The sequence below is a fragment of the Spermophilus citellus genome (assembly GCF_964194105.1).
Source record: "Spermophilus citellus genome assembly, chromosome: 2".
Classification (NCBI taxonomy): domain Eukaryota; kingdom Metazoa; phylum Chordata; class Mammalia; order Rodentia; family Sciuridae; genus Spermophilus; species Spermophilus citellus.
Window position 1 is genome coordinate 246,856,879 of NC_138183.1, and position 13,250 is coordinate 246,870,128.

General features: G+C 45.7%; 2 protein-coding genes across 2 annotated transcripts; both read right to left on the reverse strand.

Annotated features, from left to right (window-relative positions):
* Positions 1-10,398: 10,398 nt before the first annotated feature.
* LOC308642458 (protein tyrosine phosphatase type IVA 1-like) lies at positions 10,399-11,279 on the reverse strand (the record flags this gene model as incomplete). The annotated part of the gene is made up of 1 exon (XM_081281402.1): positions 10,399-11,279. One exon carries the CDS (start codon positions 11,277-11,279, stop codon positions 10,767-10,769), a length of 513 nt encoding a protein of 170 aa, XP_081137528.1. The 3' UTR covers positions 10,399-10,766.
* A 165-nt stretch (positions 11,280-11,444) lies between these two features.
* On the reverse strand, positions 11,445-11,960 carry LOC308642464 (uncharacterized protein; the record flags this gene model as incomplete). Its single annotated transcript, XM_081281409.1, has 1 exon — positions 11,445-11,960. One exon carries the CDS (start codon positions 11,958-11,960, stop codon positions 11,826-11,828), a length of 135 nt encoding a protein of 44 aa, XP_081137535.1. The 3' UTR covers positions 11,445-11,825.
* Between the last annotated feature and the right edge of the window lie 1,290 nt (positions 11,961-13,250).

Below are 13,250 nucleotides of genomic sequence, written 5' to 3' on the forward strand. Positions count from 1 at the left end.
GGACACTGTGTCCCTTCCACAACCATGGAATTTGCTAACAACCTCACTCATCAGAACATGTACCGTTGTTCAGTGTGCATGTCGGTATAGACCTGAAAATTACATTTCAGCCCGCCTTGTCCACGGAGAGGACTAGAAGGGAACAGTCTAACCGGCTCTGAGCCCAGGGTTAGGCCTTGGGGACACAAGGGTCAGGTCTTGGGGACACATAAATAAGGTTGCACTGCCCTGAGGAGCTCCCAGCCAGGCCAAAGGCACGTTCCTCCTAGATGTCTTCATAGTCATCTCGCCAGCCACACCTGCTTGCTGGTAGGGCTGCATCCCGCCCGGACTTCTGCCTCCCCACTGGGACCTTAAGCAAGCAAGTTGCAATGGAAACCCCAAGTGGAGCCCAGTGGAGCACTGTTCCTAACTGATCAGAAGAGATTTCAAATGCTCCGTGTTTAGAACTAAGCCAGGCTGAGAGGGAGATGGAGATGGAACCACACCAGTCAGGCGACCTGCTGAGGGCCCTGTGGAAGTTCCTCACCCCTGACCTGGCCTACCCTTTTCTTTGGTGCTGCAAGCCCCATAGCTATACTCTACTGTCTTTCAGGCAGTTGCTTCTCAGCAGCTCCCCTGGGTGCCAGACACAGTTGCTGGTCAGGTGGCAGAGCGGGATGAGCTGTGTGAGTTCTCGCTCCCTGGCATCCTGCCTTGGGCCCCCTTAGCACTCTGCTTCTTGCACACCAGTCCCTGGAGTGCCCCACGGGTTCTGTGAGGCCCCATTTCTGTCCCTCTTCTGAGTCTTTCCTCCTCAAAGCTGACCCCTATTATCGCTGAAAGACCAACCCTTCTCCAAACCCAGTCCAATCCTGCCTCTGCGGAGACCTCCGGATTCGGAGCTGATCTCTCTATGTTCTCCTGCCAGCAGTCATTCCTCCAGCCTTTGCTGAGTGACAGTAGACAATGGTGCCATTGCACAGCCATTCCTTCAATGCACAGGGACACCGAGGACTCAGAGGACACAGGAACCTCCTTATCTCAGCCCCAGGGCAGTGACTCCCTTCTTTCTTGGATTTGCCAATTACTCTCTCAGTGCATCCAGCCACCCAGGACCCCAGGCCTGGCACGGTCCTGGCTGCAGCCTGGGACAGTTCTTCCTATGAGCTCCATCAGCTAGGCTTCCTCTTCTTGAACTGGTTATCATGAGAAAGGCTGGGATAACCAGACAGAGGATAAGGACCAGCCTCTATAGCACAGAATCAATTAGAAAAAAAAAAAAAAAATCAGGCACAATGGCCCACGCCTATAATCCCAGCAGCTCAGGAGGCTGAGGCAGGAGGATCAAACATTCAAAGTCAGTCTCAGCAATTTAACAAGGCCCTAAGCAACTTATCAAGATCCTGTCTCAAAAAATAAAAAGGGCAGGCTGGGGCTGTGACTCAGTGGTAGAGCGCTTGCCTTGCATGTGTGAAGAGGCACAGGGTTTGATTTCAGCACCACATACAAATAAATAAATAAATAAATAAATAAATAAATAAATAAAGGTATTGTGCCCATCTACAACTAAAAATATTTTTTAAAATAAAAAGGACTGGGGATGTGGCTCAGTGGTTAAGTGCCCCCGGGTTCAATCCCTGGTACCAAATCAAAATAATAAACAACTGAGGTAAACAAGATGAAGTAACTTTCTCAACAGTTTTAATTGTAGAATTGTTAACCATATGCTTTGCAGAACTTTTTCATCTTGTTTCATGTGAAACTCTGTACTCCTGAACAGTTGCTCCCCATTTCTCTTTTCCCCACCTCCTGATAACTATAGCATCTTACTTTCTGTCTCTATGAACTTGGTTACCTTAAATAATTCATGTAAGTACGTTTCGGCTGGCTTTTTTCTCTTAGCATAATGTCTTCAGAGTTTATCCATATCATATCTTACATCAGGAGTTCCTTCTTTTTGAAGGCTGAATAATATTCCATTGTATGTCTATCACATTTTCTTCACCACCCCTCCCCCCATCTGCCAGTAGACATTTAGGCTGCTTTCACGTCTTGGCTGCTGCGTAATGGTGCGATAGACACAGCAGGGCAGATCATCTCTTTGTGATTCTGATTTCATTTCTTTTGTACATAAACTCAGAAGTGAGATCCCTGGATCCTACAATAGTTCTCTTTTCATTTTTTCAGGAAACCTCTGTTGTTTCTCATCACAGTGCACCGTTGGACTGACCTACCAACAGTGGGCAAAAGTATAATTTCTCATTATTCTCAAACTTTTTTGTTAATCATCTTTTTTGGGGTGCTGGGGATTGAACTCAGGAGCATGTGACTACTGAACCACATCCCCAGCCCTATTTTGTATTTTATTTAAAGACAGGGTCTCACTGAGTTGCTTAGCACCTCGCTGTTACTGAGGCTGGTTTTGAACTCACAATCCTCCTGCCTCAGCCTCCCAAGCCGCTGGGATTACAGGCGTGGCCATCACTCCTGGCAATTTTCATTTTTTTTTTTTTTAAGAGTGGGGGAGACAGAGAAAGAGAGAGAGAGAATTTTAATATTTATTTTTTAGTTATCGGCGGACACAACATCCTTGTTTGTATGTGGTGCTGAGGATCCAACCTGGGCCGCATGCATGCCAGGCGAGCGCGCTACCGCTTGAGCCACATCCCCAGCCCGCAATTTTCATTTTTTGATTGGGAGGCTCACTATGTGGCCCAGGCTGGTCTTGAACTCATAGACTTCAAGGATCTTCCTGGGGACGACAGGCATGTGCTCCTATGCCTGGCCCAATTTCTCCACATTCTTGTTAATACTTGTTATTTTCTGTGGTTTTTTTTTTTTTTTTTTTTTTTAATAGTAGCTTTTCTAATGGGTCTAAGGTGGTATCTGTTGGTAAAGATGGCACCTGGAGTGCTTCTCTTGCGGGAGCTCAGGTCCATGATGCACTGAATGGCGTGTGAACTGTCACCTCCAATCCCTGTGAATGGCGCGAACTTTGAATGGTGCACCCCCAATCCCTGAAGTGGTGCAAACTCTCAGCCAATGAAGAAGTAACAGCCCACTCGCCCTGCTCCTCCTCATCCTGTGTTAAGCCCATAAATATCAATACCCTGTTCTTGTTCATTCTATTACTCTTACTCTCTTACTCCCTCCCTCCCTCCCTCCCTTCCTCTCCCTCCCCCTCTCCCCCCTCTCTTTCCCTCTCTCCCTCTCCCCCCTCCCTCTCCCTCCCCCCTCTCTCCCCCTCCCCCTCTGTCCCCCTCCCCCCTCTCCCCCTCTCCCCCTCTTTCCCTCTCCCTCCCCCTCTCCCCCCTCTCTTTCCCTCTCTCCCTCTCCCCCCTCCCTCTCCCTCCCCCCTCTCTCCCCCTCCCCCTCTCCCCCTCTCCCCCTCTCCCCCTCTCCCCCCTCTTTCCCTCTCCCTCCCCCTCTCCCCCCTCTCCCCCCTCTCCCCCTCTCCCCCTCTCCCCCTCTCCCCCCTCTTTCCCTCTCTCTCCCTCTCCCCCTCCCTCTCCCTCCTCCCTCCCCCTCCCCCCTCTCCCCCCTCTCTTTCCCTCTCTCTCCCTCTCCCCCTCCCTCCCTCTCCCTACCCCCTTCTCTTCTGCGACTGGCCACTATGGTCCTGCTAATAAATTCTTGGACAGGTAAATGGTTGTTTGGCTTGCTGAGTTTACGGAGCTTTCCCATCATCCTTTACAGTATCTCCTTCCTCCCCCCCCCCCCCCAGGGCCTTGTGCACTCTACCAACTGAGCTGTGTCCCCAGCCCTCATTGGATTTTTGATTTGCATTGGTTGGGCATCTTTTCACATGCTTCGGGCCATTTGTGTGTCTTCTCACAGATATGGCTATTCAAGTTCTTAGCCCATACCTTGTGTTCATTTACGTCCTGGGGACTGAGCCCGGGGGTGCTTTACCACTAAGCTACACACCCAGACCTTTTTATTTTTGATTTGGAGACAGGCTCTTGCTAAATTGCCCAGTCTAGACTTGAATTTGCAATCCTCCTGCCCCACCCTCCCCGTCACAGGAATTATAGGTGTGGGCTCCTGCACCCAGCTCCCGAGGCCATTTTAAAATCCGGTTGTGGGAGTTTGCAGTAGGAATTCTTCATCTGTTCTGGACACCAACCTCTTCTCTGATACGTGGCTTTACAAATAATTCCTCCCAACCTTTTGGTTGCTTTCTCACTTTGAGGATTGTTTCTTTTGCTGTGCAGACATTTTACAGTCTGAGAGTCCTTTTGTCAATTTTTGTGGTCATTGTAACCTCTGCTTTTGGTAACAAATGAAATCAAATCACGGTCCCTTCCGGTGAAGCCCCCCACCTCCCGCCATTTTCTTGGAAGAGTATTATATAGTTTCCTCTCTCATGCTTAAGGTCTTCAGTCCATTTTGGGTTGATTTGTGTGTGTGGTATAAGATAAGAGTTCATCTCCATTCTTTTGTGTGTAGACATACAGCTTTCCCAGTTCCATTTGTTGAAGAGACGGTCCTTGTCATCGGTTGGTGCACAGTGGGGAAGCAGAGTTGGCCACAGATGGGAGAGTTCATTTCTGGGCTCTAGGTTCTATTCCATTGGCCTGTCTGTGTTTATGGCAATACCACGCTGTTTTGATGACCAGAGCTTTGGAATCTGTTTTGAAATCAGAAAGGGTGAGGGCACCAGCTTGGTTCTTTCTCAAGATTGTTTTTCGCTATTCAGGGCCCTTTGAGATTCCATGTGAATTTTTTTTTAGCTGTAGATGGACACAATGCCTTTATTTATTTACCTGTGGTGCTGAGGATCGAACTCATTGCCTCCCACGGGCAAGACAAGCGCTCTACCACCGAGCCACAACCCCAGCCCTCTCCGTGTGAATTTTAGAATTTATATCTCTACAAAAAAAAAAAAAAAAAGCCATTGGGATTTCAGTAATTATTGCCTTGAATCTGTAGATACTTTGAGTAGTAAGGGCAGTTTAAAGATGTTAAGGTTCCAATCCGTGACCCCAGGGCATCTTTTTATTTGTGTCTCCTGTAATTTATTTCAGCAGTATTTTTATAGTATTCAGTGAACACACCTTTCGCTTCTTTGGTTAAGGAATCACTCAATTGTTAAAAGCCGTGTTACTATGGAGAATTCCTAAAACTTACCAGAACAGCATGACCCAGTGAGCTTTCACGTCTCCATGGGTACAGCTTCCTTCGATGGCCATCCACCCCCACGCCCTTCCCTTCTCTACCCACTCCCCACCTTCCACCCTGGATTATTCTGAAGCAAATCTCAGACAATGTCATGCCATCTGTTAATGTGTCTCTAAAAGGGAACTGCTCTGCTTTTGGAACCCAACCACAGGAAACACCCGGATGCCATTTAAAAAAAAAAAAAAAAAAACGAACTAAATGTTCATTTGCCTCGGTGTCTAACTAAGATTTGTGATTGGCTCATATGCACTGCAAACTCTCTTCATAGATTTCCCCACATCTCCTCTTTTCTCTGTCTTTTCCTTTCTTTCTTTGGTGATGGGAATGGAACTCTTTTCAAATGCCAAGCGTGAACCCTCTACTGCTGAGCTACCCACCCAGCCCCCTGTGTTTCCTCTCTTGTTCCTCAACCCCATCAGGATTATTATTATTATTGCACTGGGCACTCCACCACTGAGCCACATCCCCAGTCCTTAAATTTTTTTTTTTTAATTTTGAGAAAGTGTCTAAGTTGCCCAGGATGGCCTCGAACTTGTGATCCTTCTGTCTCAGTTGCTGGGATTACAGGAGTGGGACCCTGTGCCCAGTACCACTCAGGATCTTGCTGACTACATTTTTGTGGAATTAGTCCAACATGCTCCTCTGCCTCCTGAATTTCATATAAACTGGAGACTTTTTTTTTTCAGAGTAGAAATTAGAAGTTTATTAAAGGACAGCAGAAAAGACTTCTCCCGGAGGAAGAAGGGGACCCAAGAGGTGGAATCCTAAACTGGAGACTTGATCAGATATATTGGACATAGTTTTTGGCAAAGTCAGGCTTCAGGTGTATTTTTATTTTTCTATCAGGAGTTACACAATGTCTGTCTTTCTATTTGTTAGCAACTGTTGATCTATTAATTTATTAGCATGTTCAAATGATATTCACACCATTCCTTCCTTCTTTATTTATGAGGTGGGATATTTCTATGGAGAGGACTTCCCTTTGTGAGCTATTTGGTTCCCCTGAGGTATAGTTCTTAAGAAAAAATGTTTGACTTTTTCCTCTTTGTTTTCCAAATAGTAAGTTGGTTTTCTAGTATCTACTGTAGTAATCAGTTTCCCATTATTATAATGGAATACCTGAGGCAATTAAATTATAAAGAGAAAAGGTTAATTTTGGCTCACAGTACTGAAAGTAACATTCCAAGATCAAAAGGCCCTTTTTTTGGGCGGTCTCTGGTGAGGGTGACACATCATGACAAGAGCATGTAGCAGAGCAAACCATTTCCTCATGAGCTAGGAAGCAAGAGACAGGCAGGAAGAGAAAGAGGCTGGGGCTCCACAGTCTCCTTCCAGGGCCCACCCCAGTGACCCACAGCCTTCCCACTGGGCCCTGCCTTCTAATATTACCACCCTGGGGACCAAGACTTTAAGGCACAGACTTTGAGGGATGATACTCATCTAAACCATAGCATCCCCCCAAATGATCAGTGAGTTTTTAAAAATCGTTATGAACTCACGTCTTTTCCCCGTGTTGACATTTGCCAGTTGACTGTGGTCATTGTCTGTACTGAGTTTCAGATTGTCCCCATTTGAATCTAGTGGCAGCCTGTTTTCCCCTGACCCTTGAGACCTTTTTGCCTTTTCAGAGGATGAAAATAGGATCTTTTTTTTTAAATACTATTTTAAGAAAAAATATGCATTTATACTGAGACTTTTAATTCAAATCCAGAATTCTGGAATTTTTGCTTCATCTCGTAGCTTTTTACATCTGAATTGCTTCTTTCTGTTCTGTTCCCCAAATCTCAGGGCTCAAGGACACCTGCCTGCAGGGTTCCTTATCCACCTGTCTCTCTACCTGGGCAGCAGACTTAGAGTAAGTTTTTATAGTTGAAAGCAGCTTAATATTTTGTTTTTATGGATTTCTTCTAGTAGCAAGTCCCACGAGGGACACGTAGTTGAAGCCATCTAGAAGAGTCCTCTGTGTACCCAGCTGCCAGTCACTGCACAGTGAGGGGCATCGGCTTCGTTTTTGCTTTCAGTTTTAAGAATTCTTGTTCATTTCTTTTCTTTCTTTTTTTTCCCCGTGGGGGTTGGTGCTGGGGATCAAACCCTGAACCTCATAGATGTGGAGCACGCATTCAGTTCAACCACCGAGCTACACCCCCACGCCTAGGAATTTCTTTTAACGATTTAATTGAGCTTTATGATCATATAAAATATGTACACGGTAAAAATCAAATAAAAATCATGATACGTTCGAAGGAATCCTGCGTCTATTCTTTTCTCCCCACCCTGTCCTTTTTTTTTTTGTTGGAACCACCCATGTTTATTTTTTAGTTCTAAGACGACATTTATTTGCATTTTAGAATTTGTATTTTTCTCTTCCCTTCTTAGATAACCCATTGCTTTTGAGTGCCCTATACATCCTGCCCTCCTCATTGTCTTTTTCCTTTCCCGAAGGGTCCTGGGATCTCTTTGTGTCGGTCTGTGCAGCTCCTCCTTGTTCTCTTTTTGGCTGCAAAGTACCCCATTGTGTAGATGGACTCTTGTTTATTTCTCCAGGCCCTTGTTGATGGACATTTGGGTTCTTTCCAAGCTTCGGCTGTTACAAATAGCATGGCAATAAGTAGCTGTGTGTGAGTCTTTCTGTCTTGTTTCCGATGCATCTTTGGGGTGCAGTCCTACAAGCGGGACGGGGAGACCGGGGAATGCGCCTGCAGGTTTGCTGACCTTGTGAAGCTCATGCATGGCGCAGGTTCACGTCCCGCCCACAGTAGGTGAGAATAAGGGGGATTTTTCTCATAGACGGGACAAGAGAGGATTTTGTTGGACGTTTTTTGGATTTTGGCCAATCTGATCAAGTGAGAAATAGTTCTTTGGGGCAATTTGCATTTCTTTTACCATAAACAAGGTTGGGTGTCTTTTCAGACAGTTCTGAGGCCTTTGCCTTTTTTTTTTTTTTTTTGTAAACTATTACTATTTTTAGTGCATTTTTCTATTGGGTTGTTGGTCCTTTAGTGTATATTAGAAGCTCGTTGTATACAAAGAATATTAACATATTTTTATACTAAATATATAAATGGCATCTGTGATGTAGGTTGTAATTTTCTTTTGCCAGTCCCCTTGCCATTTTATTTATTTAAATCTTATGTAATTAGTTGGTTTTCCCTACAAAATTCAGTTCGTTAAAGCATTTTCCCCTTCTTGTTTCTGGATATCGAGTCAGAATTAGAAAAGTCTTCCCCACTCCCAAATTATAGAATTTAACCATGCTTTCTTTCCTTTGGTGCTTATACAAGTTTCATCTTATTTATTTTACTGGGAATTGAACCCTTACCACTGAGTGTAGCTCTTCTACTGAGCCATATCCTCAGTCCTTTTTATTTATTTTTTTATTTAGAAACAGGGTCTCCCTCGATTGCAGAGGCTGGCCTTAAAATTTCAATCCTCCTGCTTCAGCCTCCAGAATTGCTGGGATAACAGGTATGTCTCACCACCCCCACCACATTTACATCTCCAGTCCCTTTGGGAAGCATCCGGGTTCTCCACAAGCATGAGGGACCCCCCCCCCCCCCCCCCCCCGCCGTTGTTTGAGTCCCTGCCCCAGCACCAGATCATCCATTCTTTCCTCCTGGCTTGTGGTCCTGCCTGGATCATGCATCTACTCCCCACAGGCCATGGGGGCTCTTTCTGAATCCTATACTCTGGTCTCCAAAGGAATCACGGTTTCGCTAACCTCTGCTCAGGAACCTCCCTGCCCAGGCAACGACAGCCTCTCCGAGATAATATGGCCCACAGGAAGACTTGCAGCTTGAGGTTTGGGGGCTGGAGAAGGCTCCGGGGTGCAGAGACCAAGCTTTGGAAGCAAATAGCCTTGAGAAGGAGATGGCAATGTCCAAATCCAAGCTCAGTGGATGGGGTGCTTTTCTGGAGAATCCCTTTGAGGGGGATGAAGGAGACCCTTCTTCTGTCCCTGGGGAAGAGACCGGTGGAGCCAACATTCCAAGCTCACAACCTGCTGGGGCATGAGAATCAGTGGGGCGGCCCTCTGCTCATGAATATAGACTTAATTCACTGCATTGCGGGCCCAAAGCATATGCACAGTGAAGAGAGTCAATGTGCTGTTCTTGCTCCTCTTTTGAGAGGAGCTCTGTGGCTCTGAGAGCTGAAGGCACCATCAAGAGAGGCAGGAGCCTTGTTTTTCAAGCAGTGGTCGTGGATCTGCATAAGTAAATGACCGCTCTGGTGCTCAGCGCTGCTGGCTAGGAATACAGATTTGGGGAGGAAGAGAGGACCATGGGAGTCCATCGCCTGGGACTTTTTTTGATACTGGGGATTGAATCCAGGGTCACTTAACCACTGAGCCACATCCCCAGCCCTTTTTTATTTTTATTTTATTTTTAAATTTTTTTTTGATAAATGCATTTCATTATTTATTTAGATGTTTAAGCTCTTGCACTACGTTTTTACAAGCTGGTGAACACTGACAAATTATTTCTCCCACAGAACTATAACCACACATTCCCAGACAGTATAAATATATGGTTGAACTAACATTAATACACATCACCATTTTATCAATTACATAATAAAACAAAATTATCAAGTATCCAAATATTGTTACACAGCTCAAAAGGCATATAAAATATTAGATGTCTGCTCAATTTCAGAAACTTTATGACTAAGAATTGTTTTACCTACAATAACATAGCATCTCTACCTTTTAAAAAATATTTACTAATTAAAGAGCATATATTCTACAGGTTCTGCATGAGACAAAGGCAGCATTTTACTAAAAATATTTAATAGCCCCCTCCCAATCTTTTTTTCAGGCCCTCCCTGTTAAGTTGCACCTCAGAGTGCAAACATTAAATTAACTGTAAGGCTTTGTTTTTGGTCTGGAGACTTAAAGACATGTGCTTCTGTAAAAACTTAGGTTTTCAAAATGGAGGTTTCCCATAACAGCAAAAAATAAAACTTAATAGAAAGATATTAAATAAAAATAATTGCTGTAAGACTTGGTAAAAGGAAAAAAAAAAAAACAAAACAAAACCAAAAAAAACCCCAATAGGTAAAAGCAAACCTGATGTATACTGGTATGAATGTGGGAGATGTAAATATAAAAAGAGCAGGCAAATAATCATATAGGGCCTACAATGTTCGAAATGACTGAAGGAATAAGTCACATAAGGTCTAGAGTGTTCTTAGTGCCTGGAATTTTGGTTTTGTATGATACTAAAAATATACAAGTATTGTGCTGGGTTATTTTGGCACCTAATCTTTCTAAATTTCTTATGTAAGATTCTGGCGTGGAAATAGATTTAAAGACATTAACTCAATACCGCATGATTTCAGGAAAGGTCAGCTGGTACAAATGATAAGCACATTTCAAATGGTGAACAGCAAGAATCTTTTGCTAAGTGTCCAAACAGGTTGATCATAACCCAAACATAGAGGTTGAAGTTCTGTCAAGCTTGTGGCCTGGTAAAACTGCTTTCCAATACTCCTATGGAAGCTTCATCAGACTTATTCACCACGCCAACCTGTTGGCTAATATGTACGACAAATTAGGTCCCGTCTTAAGTTCCACTTCCAAGGCAATAGCATCAGGCGCCCGAGTTTTATTGAATGCAACAGTTGTTTCTATGACCATGGGAGTCTTTGAAGCGCAGCCGCATTTTAGGACGATACTTCTCCAAATACAGAAGTTGCTTGCTCTTAAAGGTTCCTCGCTGCTTTTGTCTTATGAATAGTACTGCATCTTCATATTTCATTCCGCCTTCAATCAATGCCAGGGCAACAAGCACTGGAGCTCTCCCAAGGCCTGCAACATCATGAACAGCAATACAACAACCAGGTTCTTCACGAAACTTAATTTTTACAAGACTTAACCAGTCATCGACAATTTGATTGGATGGTGGTGCGCCATCATCAAAAGGCCAATCAAGAACAGGGATGCCTTCTTTCTCCACAAGAGTAGTGTCATAGGTTGCTTCACGTACTCTTACTATTGTGGTAACACCATACTTCTTAAGTTCCTCTATAAATTTGTTTAAGGTTGCATTGGTTGGATTGTGTGTAATAAGAAATCTCATGTTCTTGTATGTGACTTCCACAGGAGCAGGGCGGTTCATTCGAGCCCTGTTAATTTAGTTAAAAAACACTTAATAGGGTTATTAAAGAATTTTTTTTAAAGAGAGAGAGAGAGAGAGAGAGAGTTTTTAATATTTATTTATTTATTTATTTATTTTTAGTTTTCGGCGGACACAACATCTTTGTTTGTATGTGGTGCTGAGGATCGAACCCGGGCCGCACGCATGCCAGGCGAGCGCGCTACCGCTTGAGCCACATCCCCAGCCCGTTATTAAAGAATTTAAAAAATTGAATACAGAAATGATGCAAAGTAACTGAAGTCTACTTCAATATACTCCACTTGATATTCTCAGTGCTTTGAGTATGAAGTTGGGAGTAATGGGAAATGAAATGAACCTCCTAACCAGAAGCAGCAATTCTTCAATCCAGTAACACTGAGGCAATAGAAAGGAAGTGCACTGAGGTTTACCCCATCCAGGTCAGAACTCTTGTAAAATGCTCGGTGGATTTTCAATTCAATACGTCTGTGTCCAGGTTAACCACTCTTATGGGGGCTTCTTGGTGGAGCAGTAATGAATTTCTACAGTTCACTTGTCTGCATAGAGGTCGTGCTGTGCCTGGCAGTAATCTCCACTGCCCTTCAGAAACTCCATAAATGTGTGACCAAGAACACCACAGAACTGAGGAATCTGTTTACTCATTGAAGATTGTGGCCTAATCATACAGCGGGTCCCCAGGCGGCGGCGATACAAGGCGGTTGGTGGCGGCGGCTGCAGGGCAAGGGGTGGTGGTGGTCCTAGCGTCTCAGGATAAGAACTGGAAAGGGAAGGGGGAGTGGGAAAGGGCAGGGACAGAGGCCCAGCCAAGCTGCTGTCAGCTGGAGGTCCACCTCAGTCTGATTCCATCTTGAGGCCAGGGGATGGGCCTTGGGGACCGCATCTGTGCAGCCCTTGTCTGCAGCTGGTCCCCGCGGGGGTGGGGTGGGGGTGTGATAATAAGCAGCTGACTCCTGTGAGTCAATGGCTATTCCATGAACTCTGGGGCGTGGGCACACCAGCTGGTGACAGGGACTCCTAGAGTGTCCTGCAGCCTCCAACTTTGCCTCCTACTGCCCCAGAATGACCCCCCACACACACTTACACAGGTGTCTTTGCCTCTGTCACCCCTCCTCCAGGGCCCCCTACCTTCTTCTCTGAAAGTCTCCCTGTTAACCCGTCCTGCCCTGGATGGCCATGGTGCTTACTGATCCCGGTTGTGTCCTCCTTATCCCCCTCCACCTGGTGGTGTGTGCCTGGCCGCTGTGTGCCCTTGGAAGGCAAGGGCCACCCCTAGCTCTCCTTTTGGGTCTCTAAGGTGGAACTGGACACCTATGAGGTGACTCAGGGTGGACACAACTGAGCTCAGAGGACACTAAGCTTGGGAGGCTGCCACCCAGGCCTGCCCAAGGTCCTATGACACCCCTCGAATCCCTCCCTATTGCCAACTCTGCGTTAGGTGCATATTCTCTAACTCTCTAAAGGGGTTCAGCATGTTTTGGGTTTCTGGGTGTGGGTCTTGCTGGGATTGCAACCTTTGCCCTCCTGGGTCAGGAGCTCTAACTTTGTGTGTACTCTCACTGAAGTAAGATCGTAGAAAACCGGTGAACCAAAACCCCCCAGGGAATGAGGACACGCGTTGCAGAGGCCTCAGAGGTCAAGTGCATGGGATTTCCAGAGGAAGTGAAAGCTAGACATCAGCTCTGACAGGCACACCCAGACTCACTGGCCAGGCCCCATGGGGCAGCCAGCTTTGCCATGTGGCCCAGAACAAGCCCGACTTCCCTGAGCCAAAGCTTTCGAGTCCCTGGGCCAACGGCAGAATGGGCCACATGTCAGCACCACGGTGTGTTTCAGGAAGGTTCGGGAGGCCTGGGACTGAGGTTCCTCCCTCACTCTCAAATGAGCAGTTGCTTTAGCAGCCAGCCCTAAGGACACCCAGAAGGGACAGCAGGACAGACAAAAGGCAGAAAGACC